General features: G+C 42.6%; 1 protein-coding gene across 2 annotated transcripts; it reads right to left on the bottom strand.

Annotated features, from left to right (window-relative positions):
- Positions 1–1,774: 1,774 nt before the first annotated feature.
- LOC311128053 (SAFB-like transcription modulator) lies at positions 1,775–15,454 on the bottom strand. 2 transcript variants are annotated; one of them, XM_084160002.1, is made up of 19 exons: positions 15,285–15,454; positions 11,561–11,654; positions 11,191–11,477; positions 10,958–10,985; positions 9,322–9,817; positions 8,672–8,715; positions 8,167–8,279; positions 7,833–7,982; positions 7,360–7,484; positions 7,117–7,268; positions 6,875–7,032; positions 6,648–6,787; positions 6,370–6,550; positions 6,022–6,146; positions 5,468–5,644; positions 4,892–5,293; positions 4,635–4,782; positions 4,353–4,513; positions 1,775–2,278 (listed from the first exon to the last, which is right to left on the bottom strand). In XM_084160002.1, the coding sequence occupies exons 1-19, from the start codon at positions 15,417–15,419 to the stop codon at positions 2,176–2,178; spliced, it is 3,219 nt and encodes a 1,072-aa protein (XP_084016128.1). In that variant the 5' UTR covers positions 15,420–15,454; the 3' UTR covers positions 1,775–2,175. The 2 variants fall into 2 exon arrangements, with proteins under 2 accessions (XP_084016128.1, XP_084016129.1); XM_084160003.1 differs by having other exon boundaries at positions 10,958–10,987; positions 11,214–11,477; positions 15,285–15,446.
- Between the last annotated feature and the right edge of the window lie 384 nt (positions 15,455–15,838).

Raw genomic sequence — 15,838 nt, 5'->3', positions numbered from 1 at the left:
TTTGCAGGTTTTCCTACTTACAAAGCATGTAGAGGTCTGTCATTTTTATCATAGGTACACTTCAACTGTGAGAGACGGAATCTAAAACAAAAATCCAGAAAATCACATTGTATGATTTTTAAGTAATTCATTTGCTTTTTATTGCATGACATAAGTATGTGATACATCAGAAAAGCAGAACTTAATATTTGGTACAGAAACCTGTTTGCAATTACAGAGATCATACGTTTCCTGTTGGTCTTGACCAGGTTTGCACACACTGCAGCAGGGATTTTGGCCCACTCCTCCATACAGACCTTCTCCAGATCCTTCAGGTTTTGGGGCTGTCGCTGGGCAATACAGACTTTCAGCTCCCTCCAATGATTTTCTATTGGGTTCAGGTCTGGAGACTGGCTAGGCCACTCCAGGACCTTGAGATGCTTCTTACAGAGCCACTCCTTAGTTGCCCTGGCTGTGTGTTTTGGGTCGTTGTCATGCTGGAAGACCCAGCCACGACCCATCTTCAATGCTCTTACTGAGGGAAGGAGGTTGTTGGCCAAGATCTCACAATACATGGCCCCTTCCATCCTCCCCTCAATACGGTGCAGTCGTCCTGTCCCCTTTGCAGAAAAGCATCCCCAAAGAATGATTTTTCCACCTCCATGCTTCACGGTTGGGATGGTGTTCTTGGGGTTGTACTCATCATTCTTCTTCCTCCAAACACGGCGAGTGGAGTTTAGACCAAAAAGCTCTATTTTTGTCTCATCAGACCACATGACCTTCTCCCATTCCTCCTCTGGATCATCCAGATGGTCATTGGCAAACTTCAGACGGGCCTGGACATGCGCTGGCTTGAGCAGGGGGACCTTGCGTGCGCTGCAGGATTTTAATCCATGACGGCGTAGTGTGTTACTAATGGTTTTCTTTGAGACTGTGGTCCCAGCTCTCTTCAGGTCCTGCCGTGTAGTTCTGGGCTGATCCCTCACCTTCCTCATGATCATTGATGCCCCACGAGGTGAGATCTTGCATGGAGCCCCAGACCGAGGTTGATTGACCGTCATCTTGAACTTCTTCCATTTTCTAATAATTGCGCCAACAGTTGTTGCCTTCTCACCAAGCTGCTTGCCTATTGTCCTGTAGACCATCCCAGCCTTGTGCAGGTCTACAATTTTATCCCTGATGTCCTTACACAGCTCTCTGGTCTTGGCCATTGTGGAGAGGTTGGAGTCTGTTTGATTGAGTGTGTGGACAGGTGTCTTTTATACAGGTAACGAGTTCAAAACAGGTGCAGTTAATACAGGTAATGAGTGGAGAACAGGAGGGCTTCTTAAAGAAAAACTAACAGGTCTGTGAGAGCCGGAATTCTTACTGGTTGGTAGGTGATCAAATACTTATCATGTAATAAAATGCAAATTAATTACTTAAAAATCATACAATGTGATTTTCTGGATTTTTGTTTTAGATTCCGTCTCTCACAGTTGAAGTGTACCTATGATAAAAAAATTACAGACCTCTACATGCTTTGTAAGTAGGAAAACCTGCAAAATCGGCAGTGTATCAAATACTTGTTCAACCCACTGTATGACCAAATAATGTATGTAGCCTATCACAGTACCGTTGCAAAATGTAGATGGGGTTTCTTCTGAAACAGAATGCCTTAGACAAGGGACATTTAGCCTGATTATTAAAGTACCTGGACAATAAAAAAAAAAGTGGGTTTTCTTTTCACAACCACTCAATTTGTGTGATGTCTTGTATGTGCACTTCATGAGTCAAATGTAGGCGCGAAGACAAATTAGCAACATGTATAATTTAATAACCTTCAGAAGCACCAGGAGCATAACTAAAAATGATGGTTAAAGAATACATTGATCTGCTGACATTGTACATGAGTTTCAGTTAGGGTTAGAGTTTCAGTTAGGGGAAGAGCAGTTAACATCAAACTAATACAAATACCGGTAACTAAAGCTGTACAATTCTATCCTAAAGGTAAGTTGAACATTATGTGCACAAGGTTGTTTAAGTCACAGCAGAACTGTTAGGAAACCATACATTGAGGTAATCTATACAAAACAAGTCTATATCAACCTTAAGGCTAGAAACCAGCCTCTTAAAACAATACTCAATTGAAAGAAATGATGTTTTAAAAAAATGTATTTTTGAAAAATAAGCTTAAACTGATCTGGGGAGAGGCAGTTAGAACCTTCTAGGTGCTCCTTTGAAGGGCTTGAATCCACCAACACTGGACATGGAACTGTTCGTGATCTGCACGATTCTGTTCATTGCAGACGAAGAGTGGCTGGAGAAACAAAAAGAAACATTTCTGCCTAAAACATACTGTAGCATACAGTAAATGAGTAAAGACTCAAACTCAAATATGGCTTCACTATAATCCCAAAACATTTCTTTTATACATACATTGTACTTTTTATTTACATAATATCACAACATTTTTATTTGATATACACATTTGGATTCATTGGAATTTTTTACATTTGGTTTCATAGTTGGCTTGGGATAATACCGTATACCGGGGTATATGGAAATAGCCACGGGATGGTTTTTCCATACCGCCAATACAGTTGAATTTTAATATTTGTACCTACTTTAAGTAAATACCTGCAGTCAACTTGTGCAATCAATTATGAGAACGAAGAACGTGGTCATTTCACCTGTCACAATTTTTCATTATGAAGCTTACCGGTAGTCCCCAGTCACGTGGTGTTTGTTTACAAGCACACAACAACGGGAGACCGGAGCCTTATGAGTCACTCACCGTTGTGCAGCACATGCCAAGTGATCTAGTTAGTTATCGTATACCTATTAACTGTCTAAAATGTGCTAAATGCTCTGTAGTTGTGCATTTGGTTTGCTAATTTAGTAGCTAGTTAGCCATCTAGCTAAGTGGTTAGCTTCATCCAAAATCAAGCTTTGCTTGGTAACAGCAGAGAATCCCTTCCTGGATCAAGAGCCTTGCTGTCTAATATTTGTTTTGTGCATGCAGCAAACTGTGAGTAGCATTTTTGAGTTACTTGTATAACTTTGAGCTGGGATGTCTGTCCTGCAAATACTTTAGGTCAGAGACCGTATAAGATGTTCACAATGTCCTCTTTAGTATTTAGTTAGCGTTCTCTATGGGATGTTAAATGTACTTGTTAGCATTGCTAACCTTAGGATTTCAGAGGATCAGTGGGTTTTGAAAATAGTGCACTTGGTGTTCAGTGCCGGTATTACGGAATATTCAGGCTTGGCACAATGTCGGTATGAAAATCTGGATACTGCCCAAGCCTAATTCATAGTGCTCAGACAAGTCCGGTACACATTATATATATATTAATTTTAGTCACAACTATTACAGATTAAATCCACCCCTCGGCTTCTCTCACCCCATCCCACCGATCTCCATAGACCACCCTCTCTTGATTTCCTTGTGCCATTTATTTTTCAACTGTTCTGTGATGTCTTACACAGATTCTCAAACCTTTCTAAATGGGATATTATCAATAGATGTGATTTAAAAATATATATTTTGTTGTTGATTGATTGACTATGGCTTTCCTGATCGCCCAACAGTGCTATTTGTAGGGTCCATTTTGGAACAATGTTATGACCGTTTAGCCACTCCTGAACCTGTGACCAGAAACAAGCTACATAGGAGCAATACCAGAATAAGTGGTCGAATGATTGTCTCTTCGCAGCTAAATCTGCATAGCTGACATGGTTGTATGCCCCATATACATAACATTCTTATTTTGGTGGCAAGAATTTTGTATAATAATTTACATTGAAAAAGTATGTTTTGAGTCAAGCGTTGTTTTGTGTATCTGTTTATAAACCATGTGCCATGGAATCAGCACATCGAAAATCTATAGTATTTTGCAACCTGTATGGCACCGCATTTTGGTCCTCAAATGAAATATTTTTCTATTTATCACAATTTTTTTCTCTCCAAAGGCCAGACAAACCACTTCCCCTTTTTCTCCCCCTTCCACTTGCCTCCTCCATTTTTGCGGTAATGCACCAATCAGTTGACTATAATTTTGGATAGAGCTAACAATTCCATATATTTATGTTAACTGCACATGTGACATAACTACCTTTCTTATTCATAATTTCATTAACAAATATCTTTTCCCCAGATTTTTATTTAATTTTTTAATCAATTAGTATATTTCAGTTTAGCCATAATATGTGTTGTAATATTTGTTCTGTCTTTTCTGGAGGATGAAACTGGAATTGCAACCAGCTTTGTATGGCTTGTTTTAGAAAAGGGCGATATTTAGAAAAAGGTTCCAGTTTCAATTAACTGAAAGTGAGAGGTTGCAATCTGGATGAAGAGAAAAGCACACAGTCAATGCAACTGCAGTGAATACCTTGCGTGTGGGGCCATCATGCTGCCACGGCTGTCTCCCATCCTGCGGCTGTCTGGGAAGCCCCCTCCCTGGGATCCAGCCCCACCGTGCCACTCCTTCCTGGGGGCCGGCTGGTCCCGGCCATGCCGCTCCACCACCACCTGGCGGCCAGAGCTGAAATGCTGGGTAGAGAACAGGGGAGATTGTAGTTATGAATTCCCTATCTGAAATGTAACAAAAATAGAGGAAATGGAGGGTATTGCATGTGTAGATTTAGTTATGGGGGATTTGTGAGGTGCTGACCTGGTCTGCTATGACCATGGGTCTTCCTCCATCTCGGCCACTGAAGTTGGATCTTCCTCGGCTAGCTGTGGAGCCTCCTCTGAGGGCAGGCCCCTGGCCATCTCTGCCTGAACGCTCTGGACGCATACCCCCAGTACGCACAGCTCCACTACACACCACAACCACAGAGACAGGATTATTACCACACGGATTACAACAAAAGGCCGTTGTCTACAACTTTAATCAAACAAGCACACTAGGCATCCATCCATTCTCACCGTATGTCCCCCTTAGGTGCACTCATGCCGCCGTCATTCTTCCATCCTGCATGCCCAGTATGAGTAGCATGACCAGCGTGCCCGGTGCCTCTGGGGGAGCGGCCGGTATGAGACATGCCAGGCATGGGTGCTCTGCCCCCGGCTGGGCGCTCGGTCATGGGCACGGCCCGCCGCTCGGTCATGGGCACGGCTCGCCGCTCGGTCATGGGCACGGCTCGCCGCTCGTCCCTGTCTCGGATCTCTCTGCGGTCTGTGTCACGGATGTCTGCGCGTGGAGTTGGAGGAGGCTCGGCCCTGCGGACAGTCTCAAAGTTCTTGGGGTAGCGCTCAAACCCAGAGCTGTCCCTGCGAGCAGCGGGGCGGGCCTTCTTTGCCTCAGGCTCACTGTTGAAGCGGTTACGTCTGAAAACCCCCCCACCCAAAATGGATTGTCAGATTCTGTCAAGAGCTGACTGTTACTGGGTGGGGGGATAGACTTGCTAAACTGCTATGTGGGCTGTGTGCAGCTTGCCCTTTGCCAGTTTAGGTCCAGGTTGCTGTATTTGCAAAAAGCACTATATAAATAAGAGGGCCTACCTCTCAATAGTGTTGGGCTCCGCGGCTGCAGCCTCGGGGAAGCCTCTGCCTCTCTCTCGGGGGCTGAACTCAGTGAAACGGTTCTGCTGGCGGTTGTAGTCCGAGCCTTGGTTGAGACGGCCCTCAGACTCAGTCTGAATCTTCTTGTTGCCATTCCAGTAGGGATCATCCCTCCGGCTGAAACATTCAATGGAGAACATGTTTTAACTGGGCAACAAGGAAACTGGCATGGAATACCACTTTTTGAGCTTGGTCAGATATGATACCAAAATGTATCTTTCACTTTTCAGTTGATGGTCAAATTGACATCTGCTGGTCATGTCTGAGACCAAGCATTCCTGCCTGCTATGGGATGCAGACAGACCAGGATAGTATGAGAGACAAGTCTGTGTGCATGGGGGACGGCAAAGCAGTACTGCACAAGCTGCTCTAACTTATCCTACAACTTCATGGACATAATGGTGGAAGCTGGTTGTCCACGATCAGAGCCTCAACTACACAGAGCAAAACCCAGACAAACATCCCATCCCCATCCACAGTGTGGCCTTGTGTACCTGTGGTCCACATCACGGCCTCTCTTCAGGTTGTTTCTCTTCTCCTGCTCGTAGCGGAGCTGCTCTTGCTGCCTCCTCAGCTCCTCCCGCTCACGAGCCATACGCTCTGCCTCTTTACGCCGCTCCTGCATCACAGAGATAACGTTGGCATTACATTATCAATCCACTAAATGGTTTGCGCACCATTAGCTGCTCAAAATGCTCCTGAGATCTTTTGAAAGATCACCAGAACGAACAATGAGTAGACAACTGTCACCTTCCTCCTTTCGTTTTTACAGCAATAAACTAAGGTACAGCCTAGTTGGCTAAACATCCTTAATGATTTGAATCCAAGCACAGCCCAAGTACCTGCTCTATGCGGATCCTTTCTCTCTCCAGCCTTTCCCTCTCCATGCGCTCCCTCTCCAGTTTCTGCCTCTCCATCTCCAGCCTCTGGCGTTCCCTGAGCAGGTTCTCCCTCTCCTCCCGCTCCCGAATCAGACTGATACGCTCACGCTCCCGGCGTTCCCGCTCAGCTATCTCACGCCGCCTGACGGGACAGGAAGTCACAGAAACATTAGTACCCAGCATCCTCACAGTACTACAGAGAACAACAATTACAGTACAAGTTTGTGTTTCAGGCTGACCTGCGAAGCTCCATAGTTCTGCGGACGCGCTCCAGCCGGACCATACGCACACGCAACCTCTGCTCTTTGATAAGATGAAAGGGGAGGATGTCTTTGCTGCCTCCCTTGTTGGGGAAAACGCTCCCTCTATTCATCTCCATCTAGGAGAGACAAGCATGTAGACGTGAACATTGAAAAAAGAAAGTTCCATGATCAAACTTTGTCGGATAGAAAAAACTGCAACAAACCTCTTCGGGAGGCATGAAATATCTGGGTCTCCGCTGCATCATGTTGTTGTTGGTGAAACCCGGCTTGTCAAATCTCCCCCTCCTGAAAGGCGGTCTCACTTTGTTGAGGTCTCCTTTGGCATGATCAATCACCACCATCTTGCCAGGACTCTTGGTCCCTACACAACAGGACAGATATTTTAATTTTTACTACCCTACAACACAATACAGAAAAAGGAACCTGAGAGAGGGAGCATTCATACTTCCTCCATGCTTTTTATCATCTTTCTTGGAGGCATCTGGGCCTGAGCTGGATGTTGTGCTTTTAGACTCCTGCTTCTTGGATGAATCCTTGCTGTCTTTGTCTGATGGCTTGTCGGACTTCTTCTCCTCTTTTTTGGAGGATGGCTGGGTTCTTTAGGGGGGAAAGAGCAGGCACATAAATGAACATTTCTTTCAAATTTCCCCATTCTGAAAAAGACAGATTGTGTTTCTTCCTCACTTACTTGCTAGTGCTAGTCTTGCTTGTCGACACAAACGCACTACGTTTGTCACTCGATGATTTGCTGGAGCTGGTTCTGTCATCCGCTTCCTTCTTTGAAGGTTCTTTCTTGAAGGGATCACTTTTAACCTGAAAAGACAACATAAATACTCCGTCACAGTATTTAAAGGCTCCGTCACAATTCTGAAGCAATGTAATTTCAATTAATTGAACAAAAAGGACCCTGAACCTTTTTTCTCTCTACAATGAAAATTACAGAGCGCATGTTGGCTCAATGGTTCAGAGGAGAATGTCAGCCAATGTTGTTCTGCAGAAAACTCTCAAAATGGAATCTTAGAATCGTCAAGAGTTCTGGAGGTTTTATGACGTCACAAAAGATAGATGTCAGAGACAAGATTCTGAACCGTAAAATTGTAATCCTGCTCTGAACATTCTAGCTGAACAATGTGCAAAACAACTGTTTCTTTGTCAGCTTACCCTTTCAACAGATATCTGCTGGCTGTGGAGTTCTGTGCGGTCCAGGTGGGAGATGCACCTTCCCACCTCTGCACTGGAAGACATTGTCACCAAGCCATAACATTTGGCTCCAGGACTGCGAGCATTAGTAACCACTTTGGCACTAAAAACCTGTGGAGACAGGAATTTGTTTAGAGGCGGAGCATCTACATGCTGCTTGTAGTGAACCAGTAAATTGTTTCCAATAAGTCAAAGCAAAACCATGACGCCCATACAGTAAGAAACATCAAACCATTCAAACCCCAGTACCCCACCACAAGAAACAATTTATGGATGCTTTAAGCTCTAGGCTTACCTTCCCATATTTGCCAAAGAGGTTCTTCAAATCAGCTGCTTTGGTGTTGGAGGACAGGCCGCTCACCCATATGTTTCGAGTGGAGCTGCTTGCACTACTACTGCTGATACTTCCTGAAATAGGGTAGTTTCAAAACATACATGCATGCACTGTAGGGGCTTTTACATGAAAAAAATGTCTACACATTGTAACAAACATATCTCTAAGAGCCTAATGTTACTTAACGGTTACATGTTAAAATGCAGGTGCTTTTGACAAAATGAAATCATTTCAGACACCTTTAAATGCCAAAGAAATGTACTTTTTAGATACGCAGATTACACCAGTGGTACTAATATTCCAAGATCAATTCTATTTTTTCTGATGCTTGAGAAAATAATGCCATTTTGGCTGTCCAGTCAATACTGCACATTGCTTATATGCACTACATAAAGAGCTATGCTTGACCATCATTGTCTGATCATTAGTAGTGACATCTCGAGAAATGCATTTGTAAAATGCTTACCTTTGTCATCTTTTGTGGCCTTTCCATCTCTGTCCTTTGAAGAACTACAAAGCAGATTTCGCAAACAAATAAAAAGAAACAAGAAATGAGTGCCAGTATATGAAAGCCCCTGCGGAATATGACGTACACCAGGTCAAACAACTTTTTTTGCTTTATGTATAACATTTTTTATAAAAAAATCCCCACAGGCAAGGCTTGCATTTGGACAAAACTCCCTTAATGGCTTTTTTCATTGCTTTTCCACGGGTGATATGGGTCATGTTCTCAGCCAATTTACTCCCTGGACCAATGAAATCTTCAGTATTGCGTTCGACTTCACAGCGAACCATTTCATATTTTCTGACAAACTGACATCACAGGGACAACTGCCCTTTTAAAAAGTCCTACGTGGAAACTGGAAAAGGCAAACGTGCTGGAAAGGTGAAAGTAACATCTGTTTTCAGCTCCTGGTTAATGACACAAATTACCCAACTTCAGAAAAACAACCAAATGAAAGTAACAAATGGGAGGCTCATTAGGTACATCAACGAACATTTCTCATTAGGGAAAAAAATTAAAAAATTCTTGAGGCTACCCACAATGCTGTGTTCACAGTGAGCTGGAACTTGGTAGTAGTATCTTAAAGAACTGACATAGCTAGAAAGACAAACCTCTTTCCTTGACCTGATGCCCCAGTAGACGAGGGGCCTTTCTTCCCAGAATCCTTGTCTTTGTCTCCCATTTCAGCTTTCTTCGAGGCCTCTCTGCTTTCCTTCTTAGAGGAGTCAACCTTCGTCCCGTCATCCTTCTTACCATCTTTATGGCCTTCCACTTCCATCTTCATGGCATCCTTGGGGCTCGTCTTAGCAGAGGCCTCTGGATCGTCACAGCCCTTGTCTGCCTCTGAATCTGGAAGTTTCACATGTTTACCTGTTTCCAGGAGGTCATCGCCATCAACATCCAGCGTGATCGCATCTTCATTCTGGAGTGTGACGGATATGTTATCGTCCTCGTCTTCTTTAGCGGAGACGGCAACTTCAGTTTCGATCTCCTCCACTTGTTCGGCCTCCGCCTCGGCTTCTGCCTCAATCTCGGCCTCTGGGAGGCCGTCCTCACTGGGTGGAGGTTTAGAATTTTCGCGAGTACCATCATCTGTATCAGTTACATCTGAGGGATTTAATAAGGATAAAACATGGCAAAAAACACAATGTTTAACATTGACATGTCTGTTACTTGACCTAGAAAGTAGAATAGAAAGCAAGTTTAGTATTAGTGGTCATCGAAGGGTTGAAGACCACAGGAACACACAAAACATACATTCCTCATTGAAAAATGGTTGTGCGGTTCAATAATCTTCATGTCATTTTCAACACCAATACTTCTTTTGCGATCCTTACAGTTATGAGTACTGTACAGTGAAGTTACTCTTCAATGCGCCTGTCATTTGGAGCTCCATTCCCGTTCTTCAGTTTGAATAGAGGGCATTTGTTCAAATGAAAGGAAAAGAGCATCTGTCCAACTTCTTCCGTAACCAAAACACATCTGTGCACAAAGCCATGGAGTTCAAATTCAGTCTAATTTTATGGCCGTTCTACTGCCCAGGGCTCTCTCATGTCTTCTTTCCCTTGTAAAAATGTCTTAAGTGACTTGGGATGGTTGGACAAAAAAAATAGATGTCATCTTTAATCGTCCTTGTGACTGTAGTGACTGGCTCAAGTCCTTAGCAAATGTGTCCTCTAGTCTGAACATCATGTCCTGGTTGGTCTTTGAGCATTCTCAGTGATGATTTCTTCTCTCCGTCTGAGACATCTGTAATGCAGTTGGGGTGCTACAGGAGGATGGGCCCCGATGGGCAGAAGTCCCCCATGGTCTCCTCAGCACACACTGGATCTCCCTCTCACTCAGCTTTCCATCTTCAGTGCATACCTTTCCCTCACCTTGAAGAAGCCTGTTGATTCCAGAGCTTTTTATCTTGAGGGAATGTACCATGCCGTCTGTATGGTTGATGGAGCCCTCTTGCATCTCAGGCCTGGAAGGGTAGGTAACATCCCACCCTCAAAAAAATACTGTGACAAAAAGAAGCAAGAGTCCTCCACAAACAGGATGTCCCTTCTATGTTGTATTCATGAACTATGAGTCCTGAATAGGTGGCTGGCTGGCTGAGTGTCTAGCCAGCAGACAAAAGAAATGGAAGGCATAAAGGAGAGAGGGGACATAGAAGATTCTTACCTTCACACAAAGGGGGCTACCTGCAAACCCCCCCCCAAAAAAAGTCATCAATTGAATAGGGTGTGTGCACAAACATACCTTTTTCAACGTCATCCTCGTCGCCCTCCTGAAAAAGACCAACAAGAAAAGTAAATACAAAGATAGTTTTAGTCTAATGCCTTACTAAAACCGGGTTAACCGATCTGAATACCAACATTTAATTTTTAAAACAATATCTGATCATGTTATGGTAACCTAATGATCTCTAGTCTACTGTGAGAGTGGGGTATACACAAACCTAACACAAACGTAAACCTATTCATGTGACTCACCTTGGAAAGAGATTGGTCTTCCTTGGAAAAAGCTTCATCTTTCTTAGTAGCAGATTCCTCTTCCTTGGTGGTAGCGTCCTCTGCCTTGGTTTGAGTGTCTTCTTCCTTGGTAGGAGATTCTTCTTCCTTGGTAGGAGATTCTTCTTCCTTGGTAGGAGATTCTTCTTCCTTGGTAGGAGATTCTTCTTCCTTGGTAGGAGATTCTTCTTCCTTTGAGAAGGACTCATCTTCCTTGGAGAAGGACTCATCTTCCATGGGATTGTCAGTGTCAGAGTCCACTTTCTTTCCTAAAGAAGTAATGGTGTCATATCATCCAAACTGGAAACAGAAATATTGAACAGTAATTTAAATATTAGGAATGTCAAATTACCTTTGGTTTTTGCATTTGCATTTTTTCTAGTAGGTGTGTCTGCTGGGAGTGGAATTTCAATGGTCTCTGGATCTCCACCTTCCTCCTCAATGGCCTGAGAAAGTAAAAAATATAAATAAATCACTTGATTGTAGTTAGTCATTTATCTGACTTTCATTTAGCTGCATGTCCAGACCTATTTAGTCTCACAATGAAGTGTTTTACCATTTTATTTTCAGGACAACCAGGGCTACAAGTAGAACACAAAACAAATTGACATAAAACCGTTGCATTCATAAGTTTTACTGACAAATGTCAAAAAAAATGGTCCGCCAAAGCATAAACTTGATTAAAATAAATGTATATGAATGCTGTAAGTACAGAAATTGTTTGCTCAATGGGAAATGAATATCCAACTAGTCAGTGACAACTGTGTGGAGTTTGTGACAGCAACTATGTGAGCTTATTACAGTATTATTACACCATGTCACTATGATATTCTAGGTAGGTACCCCTTACCTTTAACGACTCGTGTAGCTTGTGAGCGTCATAGTGCAAAACATGTTACATGTGCATGTTCGTGAGAGTCTCACCTTTTTATAGATAATAGTTTGTAGCTCAAACCATTCGGACTCTACAGACGTTTTTGTAAAAAGACCCGGCCCTGGGCACCTTCGGGATCCACCCATGTCTCAAACACCGCTCTACCTCCAATGTAAATCACTCACGTCCCAAGGATCCCGGATAGCACTAACCTTACTGCCATGGACAGGTCGGAAGTCTACATCGGCTCAACACATTGGAGCTGCCGAAGAGGTATTGTTTAGGCCTACATACCTGGTTGTCACTAGTTACCACAGGCACAAAGTCATAAGCCCCGCCTATTTCTACAATTTAACTTCTTTAAATCGTATTTAAAACCTAGCAGCTAACCCTAACCACACCGCTAACCTTATGCCTAACCCTAAATCAGTGGTGGTCGGTGCTGTTTAAGGTGAGGGAGGAAAAATGTTTAAATGAGCAAGGCCTTATTTCTATTACAGCATATTTGATGACGGTCATTCATATTCCATTCACCCAGCTCAATGTAACATCGATAGGTTTAGGCTACTACATGATACTTGAATTGTCCCTATATCCATCATGAGGTTGCTACAACCTAACCTATGAATGAAAGTTTTCAATGTAGGTGCACAGGATCAGTCAAAATTGAGTAATCAAGATGACAGACAGTGACACATTCAACACCGCCTTGCACACTCTTGCCTGCATCTAGCTGATCTAGGGTGTAATCATTAGTCCAACAGTTACAAACAATAGTTTCTATTCAGGTATGTTTCGTTTGTTTCTGTTCAAGAAACTTTTTTTTCTTCAATAGAATCGGAGGAATGAATACAGCCACATACAAACAGCATGATCACATAATTCCTTCTCGGCGGACCTCGGGGGTAATAAATTAATAAAACCTAAAGTTGACCTTGACTTGGAAGCAGGACATAAAATTAACACCCGCCGGTGGTCTGGGCTCCAAAGTGCAAGCATTTCACTCGCATTTTTTAAAAATTAAAATAGTCAAGTAAAATAAATGCTGCATTAGCTGTTTTTAAAACATTTCTGCTGTTTACTTTCATAGCTGGTAAATTAAATCACACAAAGTCAAAGAACTACGAATCAAAAATAGCCTATTCCACCTCACGCTGCAACACTGCCTGGCTGGGGGCTGTGAAAGATTACTTTTTTAGAAGCGCTACACACAGATATAAAAATGGGTCTAAATTATTTAAAATGAAAGTCTACTGAAGTGGGACTTTGTCCTTGTGTTTCTTGGCCATTTCCATTGTTTCATTCACAAGCTAGGTTGTTTTTCTATGTTTGAGTTTCAACTGATGGAGTAGACAACGCTTCTACTAGTCAGACTCAATCTCACAGGCACAAACATGACGAGTCGCGTTACCACGGTAACATCCCGCCCTTAACATTTGTCTCATCTGTGATATTTTTGTTCAAAAATGAAATTAAACAATATAACACTACTTCTTACTAGTAATACATTTATTGTTTTAGAAACATTACAAAGCATGCTCATCCGTTTTGTGTTTTATTTTAGCAGCAAAAATATTTTGCCCGGGTAGATTTTTTTGGTGGACCAAAAAATCAATTTGATGCCCTGCTTGGAAGTTTTCTAGTGTTGGATAGCCATAGCCAGCTAACATAACATCCCTCTGTTTGTGGCGGGTGTTTGAGTAGGCTAAATTAGCTAGCTGCATTCGCTAGCTAAGTTAAAGTGAGAAAAAAACACTACGAAATATAGCTAGCTCTCGCACTTCCGTCTCCTTAACTTTAAGAAATTAATTTGTTAACTGTTCAACTGTTGTCGCTCTCTCTGAGTCAACTTCTCACCACATGTTATGCACTGCAAAGCTAGCTAGATGTAGCTTACGCTTTCAGTACTAGATTCATTCTCTGATCCTTTGATTGGATGGACAACATGTCACTTCATGCTGTAAGAGCTCTGATAAGTTGGATGACGTGTAGGTTTATGGAAGGGGGTGAGAACCATGAGCCTCCTAGGTTTTGTATTGAAGTCAATGTACCCAGATGAGGACGGAAAGGCAACACCATAGTGCTACCCTACAGAGTGCTGTTGAAGCTACTGTAGACCATTCCAAAACAATGTGTTTTAATCAATTATTTGGTGACATGTGAATATATTTAGTATAGTTTTACTTAAAAATGATAACTAATGTTTCACTATTTTTATGAAATTCACTTTGGATGGCCCTCCCCTTCCTCCTTTGAGGAACCTCCACTGCTCTAAATTAAGACCAAAAATATCATTTTTGTTTTCATTAATGTTTATGATATATACCATTTTGTGGCTGTGCTATCTAGCGGAAACCTACATACCGGCTTATTTCGTGAGTAACTACCGTATTTTGACATCATTTAACTTGAGAAGCTGGTGATTGCAAGTTGAATGGCTGCTTCCTGGGTTTAAAGGAGATTTGCCATATCAACGTCGCCTGTAAAGCCAGATTATAGTTAATTATATGTAAAAAATAATAATACTTTAGTTTATTTAGTAAATATTTTCTTAACTCTTATTTTTCTTAAAACTGAATTGTTGGTTAAGGCCTTCCTTGTAAGTAAGCATTTCACGGTAAGGTCTACACCTGTTTTATTCGGCGCATGTGACAAATACAATTAGATTTTTGATTTGAATTATAAACGTTAGTTAACTCTGATTAAGGTATTTCGCGAAATTAGTTAGCTAGTTAACGTTGGGATGCGCGTGGGCCTAAAGTAACCTAGTTTTCTAAAGGAGACATGTAAGCAGCTAGTTAGCTGTGCACTTCCTGAATGCGATCGATGTCATGGCCAGCTAGCTTGCAACGCCCCCACATCGGCTGCATCGATGCAGGATTGTGGGCTACCTTGTTAACCTGACGAAACAAAGCCAGGCCGCGTGCACGCAGTACCGCAGTTGGAAAACAAGTCAGCAGCCAACGGTAACGTTAGCTAGCAGGCTTACTGTCTTAGTTGGCAACTACGAAAATAGCAAGCTGTTCATAGATACATATTAATTCCATAACAAGTTGAATAGCAAACCAGTAACTAAACTATCTAGCTGGCAGCCGTTGGGGACGGCCTCAATCAAATTCGTACCACAACTGTTTGGTAGCTAACATTAGCTAGCGGTCGTCAGCTTTGAGTTCGCCATGTAAAAATAAATTAAGCTCGTTACCTGTTTCAGTCTGGCAATTAGAACATTCTTCACACCAGCGACATCTAAATTCCTTCGCTTGAGTTCAGATTTGAGATCTATAACTCGTAAATCTGTTATTCTCTTTGACTCCATTGAAATGGCACCCGACGCCATTTTACCTCGCTGCCTGGATGTGTTGTTGTGAACTTGTATGTGCAGAAGGGAAGCACGCAATGCCCCAAAAGTTATTCTTCTTAAGATTTGTATTGGCGGATCGCAGCCAACTGAAAGATGCGTACACTGCCACCTACTGTACTGGAGTGTGAGGCTGGTCACCGCCTCCTTATTCATCTTTCTTCTTCTTCTATGATATCTTGGCGGTCCGCAAACAAACGTTTAAAGTGCATGCTGCCACCTTATTCGTCTATTGCTCTTATCTAGCCCTTTGTTTCCACCTACTGTTCTGGAGTGTGAATTCATTACACTTTGTGACACAAAAGGGAAGGGCAAAAGGGAAGAAAAATCGCACTACAAACTAACCCTACACCCATTAAAAACGTACCACTATTCCACTACTTTGCCCTATCTGATCC

The sequence above is a fragment of the Coregonus lavaretus genome, assembly GCF_964263955.1.
Source record: "Coregonus lavaretus genome assembly, chromosome: 4".
NCBI lineage: Eukaryota > Metazoa > Chordata > Actinopteri > Salmoniformes > Salmonidae > Coregonus > Coregonus lavaretus.
The sequence above is the reverse complement of the archived record's forward strand: the minus strand, read 5'-3'. Positions and strand labels throughout refer to the sequence as shown.